At 40.8% G+C, this 20,751-nt stretch overlaps 2 protein-coding genes across 2 annotated transcripts; one reads left to right on the forward strand and one right to left on the reverse strand.

Annotated features, from left to right (window-relative positions):
• Positions 1-30: 30 nt before the first annotated feature.
• On the reverse strand, positions 31-15,311 carry tmbim1a (transmembrane BAX inhibitor motif containing 1a). Its single transcript, XM_076296816.1, has 12 exons — positions 15,122-15,311; positions 11,542-11,840; positions 11,172-11,242; positions 2,931-2,995; positions 2,737-2,790; positions 2,500-2,550; positions 2,240-2,279; positions 1,760-1,797; positions 1,471-1,558; positions 1,234-1,329; positions 1,096-1,149; positions 31-974 (listed from the first exon to the last, which is right to left on the reverse strand). The coding sequence occupies exons 2-12, from the start codon at positions 11,822-11,824 to the stop codon at positions 825-827; spliced, it is 990 nt and encodes a 329-aa protein (XP_076152931.1). The 5' UTR covers positions 11,825-11,840; positions 15,122-15,311; the 3' UTR covers positions 31-824.
• A 588-nt stretch (positions 15,312-15,899) lies between these two features.
• pnkd (PNKD metallo-beta-lactamase domain containing) lies at positions 15,900-20,143 on the forward strand. The gene is made up of 9 exons (XM_076296815.1): positions 15,900-16,075; positions 16,396-16,511; positions 16,603-16,715; positions 17,315-17,373; positions 17,609-17,701; positions 18,128-18,294; positions 18,525-18,611; positions 19,288-19,403; positions 19,615-20,143. The coding sequence occupies exons 1-9, from the start codon at positions 15,912-15,914 to the stop codon at positions 19,786-19,788; spliced, it is 1,089 nt and encodes a 362-aa protein (XP_076152930.1). The 5' UTR covers positions 15,900-15,911; the 3' UTR covers positions 19,789-20,143.
• Positions 20,144-20,751: the final 608 nt, after the last annotated feature.

Below are 20,751 nucleotides of genomic sequence, written 5' to 3' on the forward strand. Positions count from 1 at the left end.
TGTGAATAAACTACTATTCATTGTCCAAAATAGAGTCAATTATTTATTTTTTTATTAACAATGAGGTGAAAAAAATTGCAGTGAAAATCAGCAGCTCATCCTAAGCAGACGTACCTAGTTACCTTAAAGTTCTGTGAATGTCCTTCCTGGAAATACAGATTTACACCTTCAAAGGGAAGTGTGTGATTGCTAAATCCTTGTTTTTATGGCAAGATTCTATGCTTTGATTTTCCAGTAAAAAGGCAATTCATCTGTGTAGAAAAATAATGAACACAGGCAAAAGTTTGGCACACCCATTGCCAACTATGTAGACTGGACACAGCATGTATGTAACAAAACAGCAACACAGTGCATAAAACATGTCTTGATAGTCAATATATATATTCAAATAAGTGAAGTATTAAATACAGTGAGAAAAAAAACATATCTATATTTAGGTATCTCCTGATCTATAACATATCAGCGTTACAAATGGCAGATTTACTTATTTATATTCTGATAAAGTCTCTTACTTTATTATGAGTGCCATAAGTGTCCATTCCTCAGTGATTGAAACTTAAACTTCATATGTGACAACTGCCCATTTATTGCATGGGCATATTCTGGGTTGTGATTACTTTAAAAAAATCTGTGTCCTTTTTATATCTGCGATATATACAAAGCATAGCATATATGATACAGAATAACAGCAAAAATGTATCCCATGTTGTTTCATATTGATATGTGTATTCTCATATGCTTTCATTAGCGTAGCTTTATACTGAAAGTGCTATGCACAGATACATATTGGGTGTATACATATGTGCTGAAAGCCTTTCAGACACTCATCGGTTCGCGGCCCCAATGAGTTGTAGGAGGAACAGGAAGATCTGGACAATGTCAACGTAGATGGAGAGAGCAGCAAAGACGTACTCCTCAGGGCTGATAGAGTGCTTCCTGTTACCAATCAGGAGCTGGGTGTGGTAGGCCAGGAACTGTGTTGGACAACAGGAATGAGTCACCAGTTCACCCGTTAAACCCGACAACAGAGCAGTTTCCACAAGGTAATGATTTATATTTACTTCTAGTGTGTGTTTGTACTTTAACTGAACTCACCAGTGTGAACACAATAGCTCCTAGTGCCGCATACAACATGTGAAGCCATGGAATCTGAAAAGGAAATGGGTTTAACAAACTACAAACTACAGGCACAATTTTACATACAGCGCTCCAATTAGTACTGTGTTTACTCACATATTTAAACGAGAGCACAATGGCTGTGATGATTCCAGTCACAAAGATGACTATTCCAAGGACACAGAAGAGTCCCTGGCATTTTGTGAAGTCCACCTGCAGGAGGAGACATAAAATCCACTTAGGCAACTATCTTCACAACATCTCTTCACAATTTATTTTAGATCAAAAATTCCTCCCCATGCGTCACACCACTGTGTGTGTGTGTGTAATACATGTGTGTAAAACATCACTTACCTTGGTCTGAAAGCAGAATACAGTCACAGCAATGGTCACAATAGCTGTTATTCCCAATGCAAGGAACACAGACTCTGTGCTATAGTAACTAGGGAGGGAAACACCAGGCCTAGATCACTACACATGATCTAACCCATTGACAATAAACAGATATTTACCCTAAAAAAAACACTTGAAAGAAAGAATAAATCATAAAATGCATTTATAAGAGAGCATTTAACAGAATACAATGTGTTTGGATTCAAATATGTGCTCACCACAAAGAGTTCACAATTAGAAACCCACTCACCTGGATATCGTTCCTGCCATGTAAGATAGAGCAAGAGTCTGATAAAAGAAGGGTAAGACATACTATCAAGTTCATGTCAACTGGAAATATGTATTTTAAAAAAGATTTCAACTGGCCCTGAAAGGATTCATATCCACAAATAATAATTGTGATTAGGCAACACTGTCCCACAGAGTAACATATGGTAATGATTACAATTAGAGCTGGGATGAAGTGAATTAAGATGAATAGAATGTGATTCTTAATGATCTTTGCCAACATGGCATAGCTTTTGGTGCCCTTATAAACTTTCAAAGGGAAATCATGAGGGTATGGAGAAAGCCGTGGCAGAAGTACTCAAGAGAACCGATCCTAGAGTTGCTGAGCAAGGCGTAATTACTGGAACACTAAGATCAAGAACTGTTCTCATATTAAGCCGGGCCCAGCTCTCAATATCCTCCAGGTCTCTAATTAAGTGTGACTCAGTTCTCTGTTACTCACAAAAATGCTGAGGAGAATCAAGTTCCATGGGAAACGCCTCCTATATTGGGGAAAGAAAATAAATCACCAATTCAGTATTCATAGAAGGTTATCAACATTTTACTGAGTATTGTCAAGGTCAGGTGCTTTACATTGGTACCTATTTAAACAAAAACTAACATCAGAGAAATAAAAAGATAACATTTGTGATAACATTGTTGCAGGGCTGACCCGCACCTAACATACAATAATCAAGTTTCAAACGCTCTGCCTTTGCTCACCTGGGTCCTGAGCAGCAAACGAGCACAATGTGTGTGATGAAATACACAGCACTGCAAAAACAGACACGTTTCAAAAGTCAACACCAGTAGTACCCCACGACATTGGCATGCAGGTACTTCCCTAAGGCATGGCCGGATCAAATCAAGCCTTTATCAAGGAAATCTACAGCCAACCATAGCTAAAGCAAACTAATGCATGGAGTGAAATGTTAGAATTAAAGATGTGTAACGCCTTACTAGGAAGCCCAGTAGACAGCTGGATTTCGTATGACAAATGTCTTCACTGGTTGCCTGTAGGGACAGAAGAAACACAGGAGGAAATCAAATAATTGTTAAATATCTGAACCAAGCAGAGGTCAAAAGATGTATGCAACATGAAGGGCAATCACATAAACAGAATAATATTATAATATTATGTATCAGATACTCACACAAAACAGAAAACTGCCACAATACCAACAGTAACAAGAAGCTGAGCAGTCAGAATCATGTACACCTGTGCAGAACAGGAGAAAAATCCAATTAGATTTCAGTCAGGACCACTTTGTCCAGATAGACAGTTTATTATTATCTGTATAATGCTTAATTTGGCAGTATGGCTCTGTTCTGGGATCCCCCTGCCCTTCCATGTGCAAACATGGAAAGCCTAAGGCAGAGGGAGCAGCAAGATAAACCCCCCATAGGGTACAGAACAGACCAGGCATCAACGACAACAAATAGACATTGATAAGTCAGATGTATGAGAAGGAGATCGGGTGGAGATCTCCACCAATATAAAAGCGGGTGATTATCAACTGGGCAGTCAGCTGAATAGTTAGCCAAGTTGCTGGGCGTGACTCTAAGGCCTGCCTGAACTAACGTTATGCTCCATTAGTGGTGTCTATTGAGACTGAAAGGAGAATATAGTATTGTGAGCATTAGGATAATGGAAAAAATAACATGACTGCTTGGACATACACTTTGAAAGCAAACAAACAGGAAATCAGATTGGCCACAGACGCACATTCATAATAAAAAGGGATGTTAACGTTTAGTGATACTGATGCAGTTCTTCTAGTTGCAGCACAGACCATACAGATTTTGTCATTCTGCCATTGTCTCAGTAATTCACAGTCCTGGTTTATTTCCGTACCATAAACCTGCCTTTCTAACATCTCTCTTTTCTGCTTCTAGTCTGCTAATGTGTTGTTATCTCACCCTTAACCCAATGCCACCAGTTTGGTCTCTGCCCTGTGGTTTTGTGCCTGACTCATTTACTGAGAACATGTGATGCCACTCTATGGTTCAAGGTGACAGATTGTGGATGGAAGCATGTGCCACAGTTTTATTTATGTTGTTCATTACCAATAAACATGCCAATTAATGTCTCAAAGGGTCTTGTGTAGATAAGGTGCTGATGCAGAGCAGAGGGTCATTGGCATAGTGATGAAAATGGGTACCGTATAGGCCCCATTTTATACTCTTTTCTGGATGTAATAAACCTTATTATATTACATACATATATATTTATATATTTAACACCCAGAAAGGAGTATAAAATCAAGCCCCAGATCCTTAAGTCACAGTGATAGGTTTGGTGAGGAGATACCATGCACACCTAGCCTTACTCCGCCTGTCTACGTATTTCCGCTCATTTACATTTCCCTACAGCACTCCGTCTGGAATAGCTCTCGTTCACTTCGGCAACTTGTCTCCGAACCAACCAGCAAACCGAGGGCGTTCCTGAAACTGATTACGTTTAAGTTGCAAGCCTATCGTTATCGTTGTGTCCCACATACGTCATTGCCAAACGTTAGTGATTGAACTCCAATGATTTCAAACTTCACACAAGCGTCCACCAACCAGGAAATAAACGTTTGCCAATGGATCTAGGCCAGACCAGAGCCATATAGATAGAGAGTTGCGACAACTTTGACGACCATTGACGCTAATGTTCCATTTTTTTCCAACAATGGCAGCTAATGGAAGCCTCAAATAGTTCCCGGAAGTTAACAATTAATAACAGCAGTGCAGTTACAGCAGTATAGACTGTTTGTAGCCAACATTTCAGACTCAGATTTACATTCCTTTGCCTCATCCGAATAATAATAATAATAACAGTAATAGTAGTAAAGTAATAGTAGGCTATCAATAGGCTAATTATAATAATAAACGATTTATGTATCGACTATGACTTTTCTGCTACTCAGTCTTTATCAGTTCCTCATCAAATAAATTAAAAGAGGCTAAAAGCCCAATAAATGTGCCACACGTAATAGCCGAATATAAGATAACCCTTGCCTATCCCATTTCAATTAGGCAGCACTACACCACCACGAACAAGCTGTCATTACGTTTTTGCGTTATAGGCCTACAACTTTTATGACGTGACGTTTCTTGGGCATTTATGGTGCATTCAGGGCACTTCGGAATGACAAGGACCGCCCCCATGGCTACTTTGTTTTTCCGACAGCAAGTGTTCATATGCTTTGCCGTCGGAATGTGTGACAAACACGGATGCCACAACAAAAGTTAAAACATACACTCACTAATCCTAAACAAACAACTGTATTTGCTTAAAATATAGTGTAAGACGCTCGTGAAAGAAAGATATGCAGCTTTCAAGTGACAAAAACGGCAAATTCCCAAGTTCACATTAAAACTGTTGGACATGAAAGGCCACATGGACTACAAACGAACTACAACGTGACGACTAAAGTGATGACGAGCCCCTAACTGGGCAACTCTGTTAGCAAAATCTAGCCCCAGTTTCCGACCTCTGACTCACACATTACGTGACGTGAATGACGTGAATGATGATGTTTTCACTCGGAGAAAGGTTTTTCCGAAGCCCATGAACGCTAGGTTAGCTTCACCATCACGTCAAGTTGTAACGCATGCACAATGCTCATCTAGGCTATGGATTTAAGTGCCTTAAAGGTGCCATGTGTAATGTCCGTCAAAAAATCAATTCATACTCCACATTCCATAAAAGATGGGGGCAGTATACCTCCAGAAAGTGAGTTGGTCTACCCTAGAGTAACAACCGAGACACGTGTATTGCAGTTTGGCTGGTGGTTATGTTGCCCGCATACCGCCTCCCATGGCCGAAACTGGTATTATGACACCTGTCGGGCTGTGGCTAGTAATTTAGCATGCTAATTCAGGTTGATATCTCTGTAGCACTATACCTTGTCATTTTTTAAATGACATCATCGCCCTAATTTCTTCTCATTCTTTTGATGCGTGTAGCTCATTTTTTAGATATTTTTGCCTCAATTCTTACACATGGCACCTTTAAAGGCAGCAAAAGTGGGATATAGTGCAACTGCTTCCCCAAAACAATGCCTCCATAACTGTGTATTTAATCGTTTGATATGTGGATAACTTTCAGTGGACTAAACAAAAGGTAAAGATTTTGTTATCACAAGGCTAGCTGGTTCGTTATATGGCGAAGCATATACCTTGGAGTGAGATTTGGTGGGGCCAACCAAAATGTTGCTGCGGAAATTTTTGTTTGGCTCATTCAGCATTATACCGTACAGTAAAAAAAATCAGTGGTTCTCAGGTGTAGGGACCAGGCATGGACGGATTATGAACTTTCGGGCCCCTGGGCCCACATGTATTAAGGGCTCCCCACTAATTGTCGCATATGTGGAAGGGGGGTTTGGGGGTCCTACCCCAGAATTTTTTTAATTTGTTTGATGTGATTTCCTGTATTCTGGTGCATTTTGGTAGCTTAGAAATCTAGACACACCGTAGCGGCAGCAAATTACATTTGCTTCCAGGGCTAGGGTGACCAGACGTCCCGAAAAATTCGGGACATTCCCGATATCCAAGCAGTTGTCCCGAATCCCGAATCCTGCCCTAATTGTCCCGAAAATTATACTCAATCAGAATACTGAGTAGTTATTTTCTGATAAACATTAAAAACTGTCCGTAGAGAGTCTGAGTCGACTGCATGCAGCCCCCGACGGCAGCTAAGTGTCTGGATGCAGCCCGGCTACTTTGTTTCTTTTTGACGTTCTATAATTAGGCGCAAATATGCACTGATTTCGCGAAGCCGAGGACATTGTGCAGGCAGCGCAGCAGGCAGAGCCAGCGTGTGTGCAAAAAAATACGTCGGAAGTTCGGCCTAATGTCCATGTCGTTTAACATAATCTACTTAATCTAACAATTATTTTGTATTCTTACTTAATGACCCATAATTTTGGCAAGGCTTGTTATTAGCATTAGGCTATTATCCTTATTCTGAAAGGTCTGATTTGCACTGTTACGCAGTCATTGTTTTTTTTTTTCCTACAATGACATTTTGAGTTCATGATTTCTCTGTTGTATTTTGAGGCAGACTTGATGTTTGAATAAAAATGTGTTTTGGTACAGGTTTGAAAATTCGCTGTAAGCCTACCACCCCCCCCCCCCCCCGGAAAAAAAAAGCGTCCCGAATTTCAGCCAATCTAATCTGGTCACCCTATCCAGGGCTAGTCTAGCAACTCTCCGTTGGCTTGTGAGCTCGAAAAATTAAACTTCTATCAGGCCAATCAAATCGTCTATAGAGTCGTTAGGGGGGCATAACATGACATGAGTTGCAACGGTTTGGCTTGAATTCCCTGCTACTTGAAAACAAAGAAGATGGATATTGCTGTTGGCCAACAGTGTGACACGAGTCAAGCTTGTTTTGAGATGGCAAAAGTTTGAACTAGCCAACTAGCTCCGTTGGTGGGAAAACCCATGGGACTCAGTGCTGTCCTATTGCGTGCAGAGGGAATTTGAAATTCAATCAGATTCATAGCCTACATCCTGATGTGTTGATATTGAGGCAATGATTCCATGCAAAGGCTTGGGCTTCAGGGCCCCCTGACACCTTGGGCCCCTGGGTCTGGGCCCGGAAGGCCCGTGCAGTAATCCATCCCTGGGACCAGGGTCCCAGAGTTAAATGAACATTGGTATCAAAGGGATCTAGCCTACTACTAGGACCATGGGCGTCGGAGGCATTGTGAAAGTGGGTGGGACATTTCAGAGGGGGGGTATAAACCTTTTTTTGGACTAGATGCAATTTCCTGAATTCTGGTACATTTTAACAGGTTATTTAGATACTTCTATATAACAAAATAAAGCCAGCCTACGAAATTAATAAAAAGTAAATCATGCATAATTTAAAAATAACTCAATAGGCTACTTGGCTATGCAATAAGGTTTTCATTACAGCACCGCAGACATTCAATGAACGCATGAAAGCGGATGGTTTGTTTGAAATCCCGACACTCTTTCAACTACATGGAACGTAATAGTGATCATCAAATACCTCCCCAGAGTTCAGTGCCCATCAGTCCCAACATTTAACAATATAATCAAACAGTCCAAAAGTAAAATAATAAATATCAAACTAAACCGAAAATGTCATGCTTTTGAAGGCCTACCAGTATGTCAGTCCAAGAAACGCATGTCTCAAAATAAAACTCGCATAAGAAATAAAGGGCTGTCTCGAATACAATCCTGCCCCTAAAGGCCTGTACATTTTTTTTTACATTTTTAAAAGGTGGGTGGGTGTTTGTAAGAATTTAAGAAATGTTTGTATATTTTAACTTTTAAATGCATCAATCAGGTGCACTTTCAAAATAAATTCAGAGGTCAGACTTGCTTATTTTTATGGAAATATTTGTGCTGTAGCCTAAGCTATTTTGCACTTCAGAATTATAACCATGCACACACAGGTGGAATAGTTATGGTGATATTGCAATAAGTTCACAACCACAAAAACATATGCTACATTTCACAGTTCAGAAACTCCATGAAATTATGCAGAAGTGGTCACCTGTGTTATTCAGCTAGTTTATTTTAGGTAATATATTGGTCATTGTAATGGCCATAGCCTATAGCCTACATGCTATTCCTTTTTCAGGATGTACCCATATCTGCATGATGTGAATGTTTGCATATGGCTTATGTCAGGCTTTATATCAATATGTGTGTCTCGTTATTTGATTTTCTTCATATTTTTGCATTAATGTCGCTAGGAAGCATGCCAATATAAATATATTCATTTATCTGTAATGGGATTGGCTGGAACCTGACAATATAAGAACCATGATAGTGGGATAATCTATGGCTGAGCAATTTACAAAAATGTATGTAGGCCTACTGACAAATAGTTAGAATACATTATAATTTCGCCCCAATGAGGCTATGTAGAAATGTGTTGCAATTTCAAAACCGGATTACTCAGGAACCACTTATTGCACAGAGGCATGTTTTATATCCTCGTATTCGGTACGGTTTACTGTTTATTGTGATATTGGGTTTGCCACGTGTTGTGTGAAGGGTTAGTGAAATATTAAACCGAGAGTAATGGGTGTGTAGGCTACTGTGTGCAAAATGCAAATATGATTAGCCTAAATTGCACGTCGGTTCAATGATAATTTTCTCGCGAACCATTTATCACAGCAACTTGGCGCTAATATTATTGGAAAGCTTAGATTCCGCACGTTCACCTGATGTGTGATATCATATGTATAGGTTTAGTTTAGTTGAACCTCGTCTGCCAGGTATTTGACCTACCAGGTTGACACTTCAGCGTGAAAAATACTCAATAATACTCAAAGCATACCTGAAGCCGGGGAAATGCGGGGGGAATGCGCCTGGGACGGCTTCTGAAGTAGCATCGCAAATGAGAGAAAATTTAGAAAATTCCACAGACAAGGGGTGCTCTTGAACCCTCTCACCGTCTCTGAAAGCATAACCGTGGCTCAACAGGTAGATCTATAGATAGGCTAAACTCATTTTTCAGGCATCTGACCGACCGGGTTGACACTTCTGCGTGAGAAATCGGGGGTGTGGCGTGTGAGTGTGTGAAACTAATCAAATGCGTGTGTCTCACGGCCAATGCGTGAGAGTTGGCACCTATTATATCATATAGCCAACTTTGTTTGCAGCAGTGAAGCTGAGTTTGTTGTTAACATTGTTGGTAACTGTCAGGGAATTTAACCCCAACATATAGATACAAGAACCACAACACGTAGTATGGCTTTGCCCACAAACTCTGGTACCAAGAGGAGAGCCTGCTAATGTAAGGAAGAATTCCTCACACCATCAGTCTCTGACTCTGCAGGCCAAAAGCTGTGTTTTATTGTACAGATGCACACAGAAAATAGGAAGCAAGACATAGCGACTTCATTGTGACATACTCTCTCACCCACACACACACACAGACAGGGTGCAGTTCCTGTCTGTCTGGGTGCACACTTGTACTATCTGTTCTTAGAACTCAGCACAACATTTAACTTGAACTCTCTGTTCTTAGAACTCAGCACAACAATATTTCTGCTTACACAAATGGTTACAATGATAATAATAATTTCCTTACAGTAACGTAAACGTTTCTTCAGTTAGGAGCAGTAGCCTACTGTTTTTTTTTTTTTATGTTGCATTCATTTTCATTGGCAAAAGCTAGCCTAATATGCATGAGAACCTATAGATTTGAGGGAGCTGCAGCTGTTAGCATTAGCACGGTCATATTAACACAGCAGGCACTAGCCCAGTGAAGGATCGTGTAAACCCCATCCCCAGATTAAACCAGTTTCAAACCAAGCTTGCGCTGATATGATGCATGATCACTGATCAAATTGCTATTTTCTGACAGGATGAGCACAACCATGCAGGTTCTCTGAATCTCAAGCTCTTTAGCCTAGCATCTTAATGCTGTATTCACAGCACGGTGAATGACAAACAGTGTTTAGCAGGCTACGTCTGGAATTTAATTTAATATTGTTGTAGCCTAATGGTAGGATAACTACACAGTTTACACAATAATTACACTGTGTTATAAATATTGTATATCAATGCATTTATTGTCTGACAATTACCCAAAATTGTGGCTCTGTCTCTAATTGAACAGTAGCTTATTTAATGCATTCTAATCCATTGTCAATCACTTCCGGGAACTTTTTCACGTGGTTCATGCGGGTTCATGTAAACTTTTCCGGGAAGTTTACATGAACCACGTGACCTTAACGAATTTTGAACACCCATTGTCGCAACTCTCTATCTATAAGGCTCTGGGCCAGACTCTCTGCGAAGTCTCTGCTTGGTCAGAAGACCAAACGTGAGAGATGGGGAAAACTACATTGAAGACAATATCTAAACAAGAGATAGCTAAACACTTAGAGAACACTGAGGGACAGGGTGAATGATGGAATGGACAGACTGAGAATAGCTTTTGTTACAGAGAGCCAACTTCTCTTGTCAAGCCTTTTGCAACAAGACTCAGTTGCATCACTACTCGGCTAGGTTAACTTTAGGATAACATTTTTTTTTCATATCCAATTAATAAGATAAAACAACTGCAATTATGAGTACAATTTTCTTATTAACTACAAGTCAGACTAAAAAAAGTATTATTTACAGGCCATTATTTATGAGCATGAGACATGTTAATAAACATGTGTCTGTCAATTTAATCTAAATTTGAGCTTTAAAAAAAAACGTAGGAATTTCTTACATAAACCCCTGAGCACTTTAGACAGCTGTCACTTGAGGTTTATTGAATTTGTTAAGATTAGCAAAGACTCTGTAGTTCTCCAGAGACCACACAGAGGTTTCATGGCACTAACTGTAGCTGTATGGACACAAAACACATATTAATCTAAATAAAACGGAAAGAGGTCCCAGCGGCAGAGCAGCACTGCGAAACTTACTTTGCGAATGAACTTGTGCCGAACACTGATGTCATCCCAGCCTCCAGATGTGGTGAACCCCTCGACGTCTCCTGTTGACAACATTAGCGGAACCCCGCTTGAGTTACAGAAGCCTGCAGAAGCTATCACTCAATTTCTTGGTGTTCCCCCAGGCAACACATGCACAACCACAAGGAGTCTGTTATAGCCATTAACTCCTCTAACATCTGTGCACGCTGCACTGCTATGCATGTCTCAAAGTCTTTCTGCATGTTATGTTCACCATGTAGAGGACTAAATCCCACTTGCATAAGAGGATTGCACAAGACGAAAAATGCCAAATACGTACTATAATAACAAAAAGGTGAGGTTGGGGAGAAACAAATCTTACCTGTGCTGGGCATGACTGGAGGCATTATGTTTGGCATGGCAGGCATCCCATGGGGTGGGTACCCCTGGCCTGGCACAGGACCAGCATGTGGGTACCCTCCAGGCTGTTCAGGGTAAGGTGCAGAGGGCTGGGCATTGGGCGCTCCTGGGTAAGGGCCGGGCTGGGGCTGACTTCCATACGGTGAGAAGCCGTAAGAAGGGGGAGCCTGGTAGTTCCCTCCCTGGCCATTATAGAGAGGGGCCCGGGAGTCATCATAGCTCGGTGGGAAGTCTGACCTGGACATGGCAACCCTGGACTTCCTGTATATCAGTCAGAAGACAGAGACAGAGATTGTTTTGGTTTTGGACCCTCTTCAACGTGTTGATGCCCGTCCATATTGAAAGCTGTGCTGACGTTTATCTCTATCAGGTTTTCTAGCCTTTATTGACTGGAAGCAAGTATGAGAGTGGGTATTGAAAATGACTTTAGGACAGATTCAAACCTGTGTCTTTTTGGGCACTATGGTACAGGATGGCAATAACACCAACCCCCCCCCCCCCCCACCCCAAAGTGAGGTTGACCTCATTTTATTTCCGGCTGAGGTTGAAAATGCGGTTTATGAGGTTATCAAAGCTTAATTTAGTGGGTAGTATCCGGTTGTAGTATGAACTCCGTTTGGCCATATCATCACAGCTAGGTAGCCTAAATATAGCGTCTGTCATAAATCCAGAAAGAGGGCTATTTGTATTTGAGCTTTGACATGCAGATAGCTCAAGTAAAAGTAATCTGATTTTATGCTGCACCCCAGGCAACTCTGACTTCTGTTCTGACTCTAGTAATAATAATAATAATGCCTTACATTTTTATAAAGCACTTTTCTCGACACTCAAAGCGCTTCATAGGGAAGGGTGGACCTCACTAACCACCGCCAATGTGTAGCACCCACCTGGGTGATGCAAAGCAGCCATTATGCACCAGAACGCTCAACACACACCAGTTTGAGGTGCAGAGTGAGGGAGTGAATGAGCCAATTACAGTGGGGGGTGATTAGGGGGCCAGATTGAATGAGCCAGGTTGGGAATTTAGCCAGGACACCGGGGAACCCCCTACTCTTTGCGATAAGTGCCAAGTGATCACAGTGAGTCAGGACCTCGGTGCTGGGGTATATGGACACAACAAGTAGGAACTATGACAATGAGTGGCATTCCTTTGTATTTTTTCTTGTAGGAGGTCAGATATCTTGACTTTCAAGTTTGTCTGGAAGGTAATTGGAATATTTGGAAAGGTTAGAAATATCCTACTGCCAAGTTGTCTGGAATACAGCAGGAGTTCGGTGACTAGACATATTTCGTCAAATATATTTGTTGATATATCCACTAATACATTTCATACTGCCACATTTGGGACACCATTCCATGTGAAAGGATCACGTTTTTCAAAAGGAAGCATAGTTATTCAGTCTCCCAACTTGCACACAACAGTGTCTAGTGGCAAGATATCAATATTTAATAACACTACCAGAGAAGAAAATGCCCAAATATGGCCAGAACTAGTCTAAAATTATCCTGCAGTGACAAACACAGGCAGTGGGATTCTAAAACAATGGTAATCAACATTTCTGCATGGCTTGGCTTGAGCTGCATGGAGGAATTTGTCAGCTGACTGTCAACAACAATGACAGTATGATAGGAGTGGTCAGCCGGTGGTTGTTCATATTCTAAAGTAACAACCAGTACACATCTAATGACACTTCTTGAAGCTAAAGCTTTCTCTAATGACACACTGTCATAGACAAACTGACTGTATGGTCATTCTCAAGGGCAAATTCACACAGTGACACAGCCTGAGTTTGCTAATGGTTCCTCCTCCTCTTCCTCTATCAGTCGTGGTGACAACATGAGCTACTATATCAGCGAAAGCACTTCCTGTTTGTGGGTCAAATGTGGGAAAAACTGAAACTCGCATGACAGTATGGAAGGAGTGACATAACTATATAAAACAGCTCATGTATGCACTGTCCTCGTGTACCCATTCTACACTGTCCAAAAAAAAAAGTGTTATTCGGTGCAGCTGGTGCTCTGAGGGAGGACCGTTGAACATACAAGTATAAATTGTTTCCATGTGTTTCTTCACTTGCTCTCCTCTTCAAGAGTAAGCCACAGTTTGGCCGCAACAAGACTTTTTCTAGTAGTAGTACTAAGTACACAAACACTATCTAAGTCTTACCTTACCGTCACCTGGCTAACAAAACGCAGTATGTTTGTTGCAAACGTGTTATGTTGAAATAAGGAAAGACTATTTTCACCCTTGTTTCAGCCAAGGTTACATGGATTTCCATTTTGTATCTTGATGGCAGTGAAATGTCAACAAGACATCCAGGCAGCCTGTATAAGCTTTCAATAGACTAGTCTGTGTGACTAGCACTCATTTTAGCAGCAGTGTTTCTCTCAGAAGGCCCATTCACCTTTAAGAATTCTGTTACATCACGCTGCCTCTGCTAGGCAACAACAAAAATACAAACTGGAAAAACTAACTTTTCCTCCCCAGTCCTCAGCAGGATGCCGCCCACAGTCATGACACACATTAGACACACATTAAACACACACACACACACACACACACACACACACACACACACACACACACACACACAGTGACAGTCCTTCTCTATCTATATAATCTACACTCAGCAGTCACGGAACTAGTCTTCCTTATATAAACTGTAAATGTACTACAAAATTACTGTATCTGTATTTTCATCCTTGTGGTTGTAGTTCAGTCTAGTCTTGTTCAAAGAGTTTCAACAGTTCATCTAGCACCACATGTCATGTCATGTTCAATTGACAGTATAAACTGACCACAATACAAATGGTCAAGAAAACCACTGATTTTGCAAGCCTACTTTAAATATTTCTGTTTCTATGTGAAATGAACGTCTCAGAAGAGTAGGCCGCTACACCGTGTAGGTAGGTAGGCTATATTTAATCACATTAGTAGCCTACTTGGCACATCAGCTAAAATGATGGAGAAAGGATTATGACCAATAAGGCCAAAAGGGTGAAAATTAAACATTTCAATAAAACATATGTCTAAATCTCAAGCTTACTGCAACTGTTCCCCTAGGGAAAAGTACTATAGGAATCTTATAGTATTTTGGGACTAAATATTACAGTAATCTTGAATACTATAGTATTTTGGGACATAGAAGTAAGACTACTATAGAAATACTATGCTATAGGATATTATAGAGGTATTACAGAACATAACCTCTATAATATTCTATAGCCACTATAGTATTTCTATAGTTGTATTATAGTACTTCTATATGTCCCAAAATACTATAGTATTCCTATAAGATTACTATAATATTTTGTCCCAAAATACTATACGATTCCTATAGTACTTTTTTCGTATGGGTTTAATAGACTATAGCCTATCTGTTAAATAGGACCTATTTCTAGGTCATGCCCATATAGGACCTATGATTAGCCTAACAGTTTGTTTTTCATTGGAAGAAGGCCTACCTAGGCCTAGTCACCAGTCTGTCAAACTAACTCGGATCTGATTGAAGGACAAAACATATCTCAAACAAATAACATACCAGGTAACGTGGTCCACCAAGAAATACTCTAAAAATGTAGAAAACAGCCGCAAAAAGGGATGTGAAGGGAGAAAACCGAATAGTCCTTTCTCACGGATATACGATATCACCACAAGAGAATCCTGACGATAGTCTCCGCTTCCGTGGTTGAATGGCCGACCTACGCCTTGTTCTCTGAGGCAGAGCTCAGAGACAGATGTTAGCTTGTTGCAAACGTTTCCTGGAATTTGGTGACCAGGCCAGTAGGTGGGGTCTAAAAAGTTATAGTTGGCTTGCTCCTTGCTCTATCCAAAGTTTTCGAAGGTCACACCCACATTTTTTCTTACATCACCACATCAATCCATATTTAGAGGATGCATCCAAAGCAATGCATTACAATAGACTTTCATTTAATAATATTTTTCATCTGTGCAATGCAAACTTTTTTTTTTTTTTTTGGACGGCAATGGTTAAAATGAGCAAAGCTCTTGGAATGCGTGCAGGGCACACCCAAGCATTTTGTCTAGGTTACTGGTGTGGCTGATGCTAGTTACTTTTTGGTCAATATCCAGTAGAGAGGTCTACAGGCGTTGGGGTTCATAAGTGTCTTGTTGATGTTGTTGTTGAGTTATGTTCATAGCTGCTGAAAACGTATTCTGACCATAGACTGTATTATAAGATGCTGGCCCCAGTAGCTCCCATATTCACCATGGCCTCATCGAAAATGAAAGTTTACAATTGGCAAAGGACGCAGATTGCCTATCTGCCTTTGCAGCGAGATGTAGGCTGCGTGATTTAGGCCACGCCCTCAATGATGGCGCTTCCTGACTGGATGGTGTGTTTCCTTGGTGTTGGTGCGTGTTGTTTGGGCCTGTGCATCTACCATCGCCGACGGCTTGGCAGGAAATGTACATGGAACAGTGGGTTCATTGTAAGAATTATGGCCCGCACAGAAAAACCCCTCTTTTGGATAGCGTAAGTACCGGTCTGTTTTTCTGGAAGTTATCTCTGTTGATTTTACGTTGAGCTTGCTTGCTGCCACCACCAACCATGCAACCAGACTAACGTCATCCGTGGTTAGACGTTAACGTTCGTGTTTAATACCAAATTGTGTTTAGGCATTATAGGCATGATAAACATCGTGTTCGCAAACATTAGTTATTGGCGAATGTTAAAATGAGAGAACTTAATTTGGGGTAGACACGAACTGGCCTCGAAGTCTGAATGGCAAGGCTAATCCATATCGACTAAACCAGAATCTCTGATTTGGCATATATTTCGTTTTCATCTGTCAGGTATTCGCTGTACACAAAAACAAAACTTGGATATATGTTCTACAAACGTCAGATGAGAAAAGCTCGTGAGCAATATCCCACTGGACATTCAAAAACACAAGCAACTACATTGAATGGTAGGCAATGCCGCACACACTACACAAATTGCTAACAGCCTTAACTCCTTCGCGACTGTTACTGTCACTGTCTGCATTTGTGTGGTTACAGGTGTGAAGATAATACCCATTCCAGTGCTGTCTGACAACTACAGCTATTTGATTGTCGACACTCCATCTAATCTTGCAGTTGTAGTGGATCCTGCTGACCCACAGGCTGTCCAGGTTTGCATAGGTTTTGCAGACTTATGCTTTCATATGGAGACGTTGTTAAAAGAGTGCAGAGATATGGAGAACCAGATGTATACATCATATTCAATGAAAAGGAAAACTTCAGTTGGATATATTTACAATTAGAATAGCCCTTTACTACCTGTTTTCAAAGTATAGTGAGTTGGATGTGTCAAATTACATGGGTTTCCATTCATTGATCACCTCTGTGTAAGCAAAACTTGAACAGAACAGAAAACCACTAATGCAAATATAAAGTGCAAAATGCTAAATCCTATTAGCAATACCAAAACTACTACAATGCCAAATCCAAATTCTTAATTCTAAGAGATGACTCCAATAATAGTTGTTCTGTGCCAGATGAGAGGAGTGATGAGGTGGTCACGATTAGGAGCACAGGGAGAAGTGTCTGTTTTGAAGGCCCTCGAGCAAGGGATTCAGAGATATTTACCTTGAATGTATTTATTCCCCTTAGCTCCACAATAGTCATGGTGTAACAGTGTGTGTGTGTGTTTTATGTGTCATGTATTCTATTATAATGACTGGCAGCTGTGTCAGTTGTTCTAGTGTATAACACTTACTCCATTGCACAGGCTTGTCTGGAGGAGGAAGGAGTGACCTTGGAAGCCATTCTTTGCACGCACAAACACTGGTGAGATACTACTGATAAAAGCCTCATAATAGACCAGGGAGTTCTTGTAACAATGGTCAGTTGTGTACGTGGAAGTTGTCTATTGTCTGCTGTTTGCTCCCTGTCTGAAGTTTGGATTATGAATCAAGTTTTATTCAGTGATTGTATTTCTAGGCTTCTATTGTGGGCATGCGTGTGTAAGCTGACATAAAGTTAACCACATTATAAATGTGTAATATTTTGTCATTGTGTGCAGGGACCACAGTGGAGGGAATAAGGGACTTAAAAGACTCCATGCAGGCTGTCGAGTCTATGGAAATGCAATGGATAATATTCCAGGACTGACACAGTAAGTTCATAACGCTAATAAATGTTGGATGGTTTTAAGCATGTCTGTAATTTCAGCTTTGCATGAAATATATAAGTGGCTTTCCAGAAATACCAAAAAATCTAATTGATATAAATCAATCAAATTAAATAAGTAATTTCTTTATTGAAAGAATTGTAATATCTTTATTTCAAAGTACAAGGTTACATTTGTAATGCCCATCCAAAGAACACATAATTAAAAACATAATTATTGTTTCTCTATCTGGTCCTCTCTTATTTACCTAAGCTCTTGTGTAAACTAAGCAAAAAATTATTTGATTTGTCTTATAACTTCAGTAAAGACTTACCCTATTTCCCTGGAGGCATATATGGACAATGTGATTTCTATCGGCTGCCACATTTGTGTTTATGCCCACTGTTAAATAGTGTCATTTTGCTGCCTCAGCCCTCTCTCTGACAAAGACGCCATAGACATAGGTACACACCTGCGATTCAGGGCCTTCTACACGCCTGGGCACACAGTGGGCCACATGATCTACCTGCTGGAAGGGCGAAACTTTGGTAGCCCTAGCAGTCTCTTCTCAGGGGATCTGGTGTTCCTCTCAGGCTGTGGTGAGTGTTGATCCTCCCTGTGTGCAATGACATTTAACAGAGGGGCAAACCCTCAAGACTTCTCATCATGATGTTGTTCTTTTGCCACGCCCACTATGGCTGCATTCTTTATCATACGAGTCATTGTTTCATTTTGAAATTGGGATAGCGGTGTGAGTCACAGTGGAAACCTGACTTCAGTTGTCACCAGTGCATGGAGCTGAACTTACTCATATTTTCTGATCCATTAGGAAGAATGTTTGAAGGCAACGCCTTGACGATGCTGTCATCTTTGGACACCGTTAGCTCACTGAATGACGAGACTCTACTCTGGCCGGGTAGGGATGTGTGTGGACCTACGGGCCATGATGCAGTCGCTCTTCGTGTCTAGTTGTTTGACGTCAGGGCAACACACATCACATCCTCTTTCCAGGAGGAAGAAATTAATTCATTCTGGGGAATGTGAAGCCAGTCTGGAAAGTGCATAAGGCCATAACTGGGTTATATACATTTACCTTTTGGTACTCCATGTTACCACCACCACAACATTTCAGTATATCACAATTTGAATGTAAATCAGAATATCAAATATGTATAAACTTCAAAGAATAGGTAAAAAACCCCTCAAAAGAATGATTTACTCAGGTCTTCTACTCAGACATTGCTGGTGTTTGAACATGACACCTTAAATTTCAGATTAGTTTGAATGCAACAGAAACTACAGTAAACTTTCCTGATATTGGCTTCTTCAGCATCTCCACACACTCACATCACTAAAATTATGGTGGCGGCGATAGCTTAGTGGTTAAGGTGTAGCCTGAAAAGTTGTGGGTTCAGTTCTCGGTTTCTACCGTTGTGCCCTTGAGCAAGGCACTTAATCCCAAGTTGCTCCAGGGACAATGGCCCTTGTGATATACCTGACATATGTAAGTCGCTTTGGATAGAAGCGTCTGCTATATCACTAAATATAAATGTAAAATTGTGTGGGCTGTCTGCTCACACTTTGCCCCACAGGGCACGAGTATGCAGAGGACAACCTTCTGTTTGCGGCTGAGTTGGAGCCCACAAACTCAACCCGGGAGCAGAAGCTTCAGTGGGTCCAGCAGCAGAGGGGTCAGAGGCTCTGCACGGTAAGGGTGACAGACACTTCAAACACCTCCTCAAGTCCATCGCAAAAGTGTGGTGGTCGCCGGTCCACACTATTACACACATTACTTTTCATTGTTTTATTTTTGACGAATGGTGACTATACCATCAGATATCAAATTATGTATTCATTTATTTTTTTCCCAGTATTTAATATACAGTATTTTTTTTCCTTCTCTTTCCAATCACTTCCAGAGTCCCTCCACACTGGGGGAAGAGAAGGAGTATAACCCATTCCTGCGTAGTCATGCTCTCGAACTTCAGCGGGCACTGGGACTCCAGCAGAATCAGGATGAAGACTGGACTGCTTACAGGGCCCGCATTCTCGAAGAGCTCCGTAGACGCAAGGACATCTACAAACGCCGATAAATTCCGTTTCTGGCCCACGCACAACACTAAAGCCATTCCAGTGGTAGCATGGGCCTATGCTAGCCCACTGTTTATGTGAATGGAGATGTTCTCTAATAAGGCCTGTTTAGGTCACAGTTTGGGTATAAAACCTATTTTAAGCACTGATATGATGTTTCAGGTTTTTAGGGTCCTTGATTTTCCTGGCCCTGATAGTGTTATAGGCCATGTGAGCCATTTTGGTGATATTCTCTGAATTCTAAACCCTTTACCTCATATTTGCAACACAACTGTTACATTTTTTACTTTAGGCTAACAAAGGTACCAAATGCACTTATATTTATATGAGTTAATTGTTTTTAACAATAAATAATTGTCCCAAATTCTTTTAGTCTGTGTGCATTTTTGTGTTTGTGTAGAGATTTTCCCCTGAAGCTAATTTTTAAGAAACGTATTAGTAGGCATATTATTCACATGTTAAATTATAATATATCCAAACCATACGATCCAAACATGTATTGTGTTTAGTCCCGCACGCATTAGCCTACGTTCAGCCAGATCTATGCAGCGCTGCATTAAGTGAAATAGGCTTATGAGCCTTCAATTATTTTTAGTTCATCGGTTCTGATTGGGCATCAAGAAAGCATCCCTGAGCGCTGCTCATGATCATGAAGCGCCGCTTAGCGGTCGATTTGGTTAGTTCACTTGGTTGAGGTTGCTAAGGCAACCGAGATGTTGGGAGTTTGTTCAAGCCAGCTAGCTTCTAGTTATTCTAGCTATCGCTAGCCATTTGCCCTCAGTGAAATAGACCGAGCTAAACGTAGATTAACGTCAGAGGAGATGCACTTCACATCAATATAAATACTACAACGTGCAAGGTAATTAATGCATCCTAATGTCCTAACTTTTTTAAACAACGTCAATGTTAGCACGAACATTTGGCTGCTGAGTAGTCAACAGGTTCTGAGTCCAGTTTGAAAATGC

Source organism: Alosa pseudoharengus, unplaced genomic scaffold, assembly GCF_046254945.1.
Source record: "Alosa pseudoharengus isolate Yale_2024_CS ecotype anadromous, Long Island Sound unplaced genomic scaffold, YU_APseudo_1.1 YU_APseudo_1.1_scf_20, whole genome shotgun sequence".
Classification (NCBI taxonomy): Eukaryota; Metazoa; Chordata; class Actinopteri; order Clupeiformes; family Clupeidae; genus Alosa; species Alosa pseudoharengus.

What these genes read in the sequence shown, in the direction of transcription:
- tmbim1a (XM_076296816.1), bottom strand. Translation starts at nt 11,824, where the DNA reads ATGTCCAGGTCAGACTTCCCACCGAGCTATGATGACTCCCGGGCCCCT. An exon ending in TCCAGTCATGCCCAGCACAG is followed by an intron (nt 11,243 to 11,541) that starts GTAAGATTTGTT and finishes TGTTGTCAACAG; the next exon opens with GAGACGTCGAGGGGTTCACC. An exon ending in GTTTGCTGCTCAGGACCCAG is followed by an intron (nt 2,280 to 2,499) that starts GTGAGCAAAGGC and finishes TCCCCAATATAG; the next exon opens with GAGGCGTTTCCCATGGAACT.
- pnkd (XM_076296815.1), top strand. Translation starts at nt 15,912, where the DNA reads ATGATGGCGCTTCCTGACTGGATGGTGTGTTTCCTTGGTGTTGGTGCG. An exon ending in AAACCCCTCTTTTGGATAGC is followed by an intron (nt 16,076 to 16,395) that starts GTAAGTACCGGT and finishes TTCATCTGTCAG; the next exon opens with GTATTCGCTGTACACAAAAA. An exon ending in ACAAGCAACTACATTGAATG is followed by an intron (nt 16,512 to 16,602) that starts GTAGGCAATGCC and finishes GTGTGGTTACAG; the next exon opens with GTGTGAAGATAATACCCATT.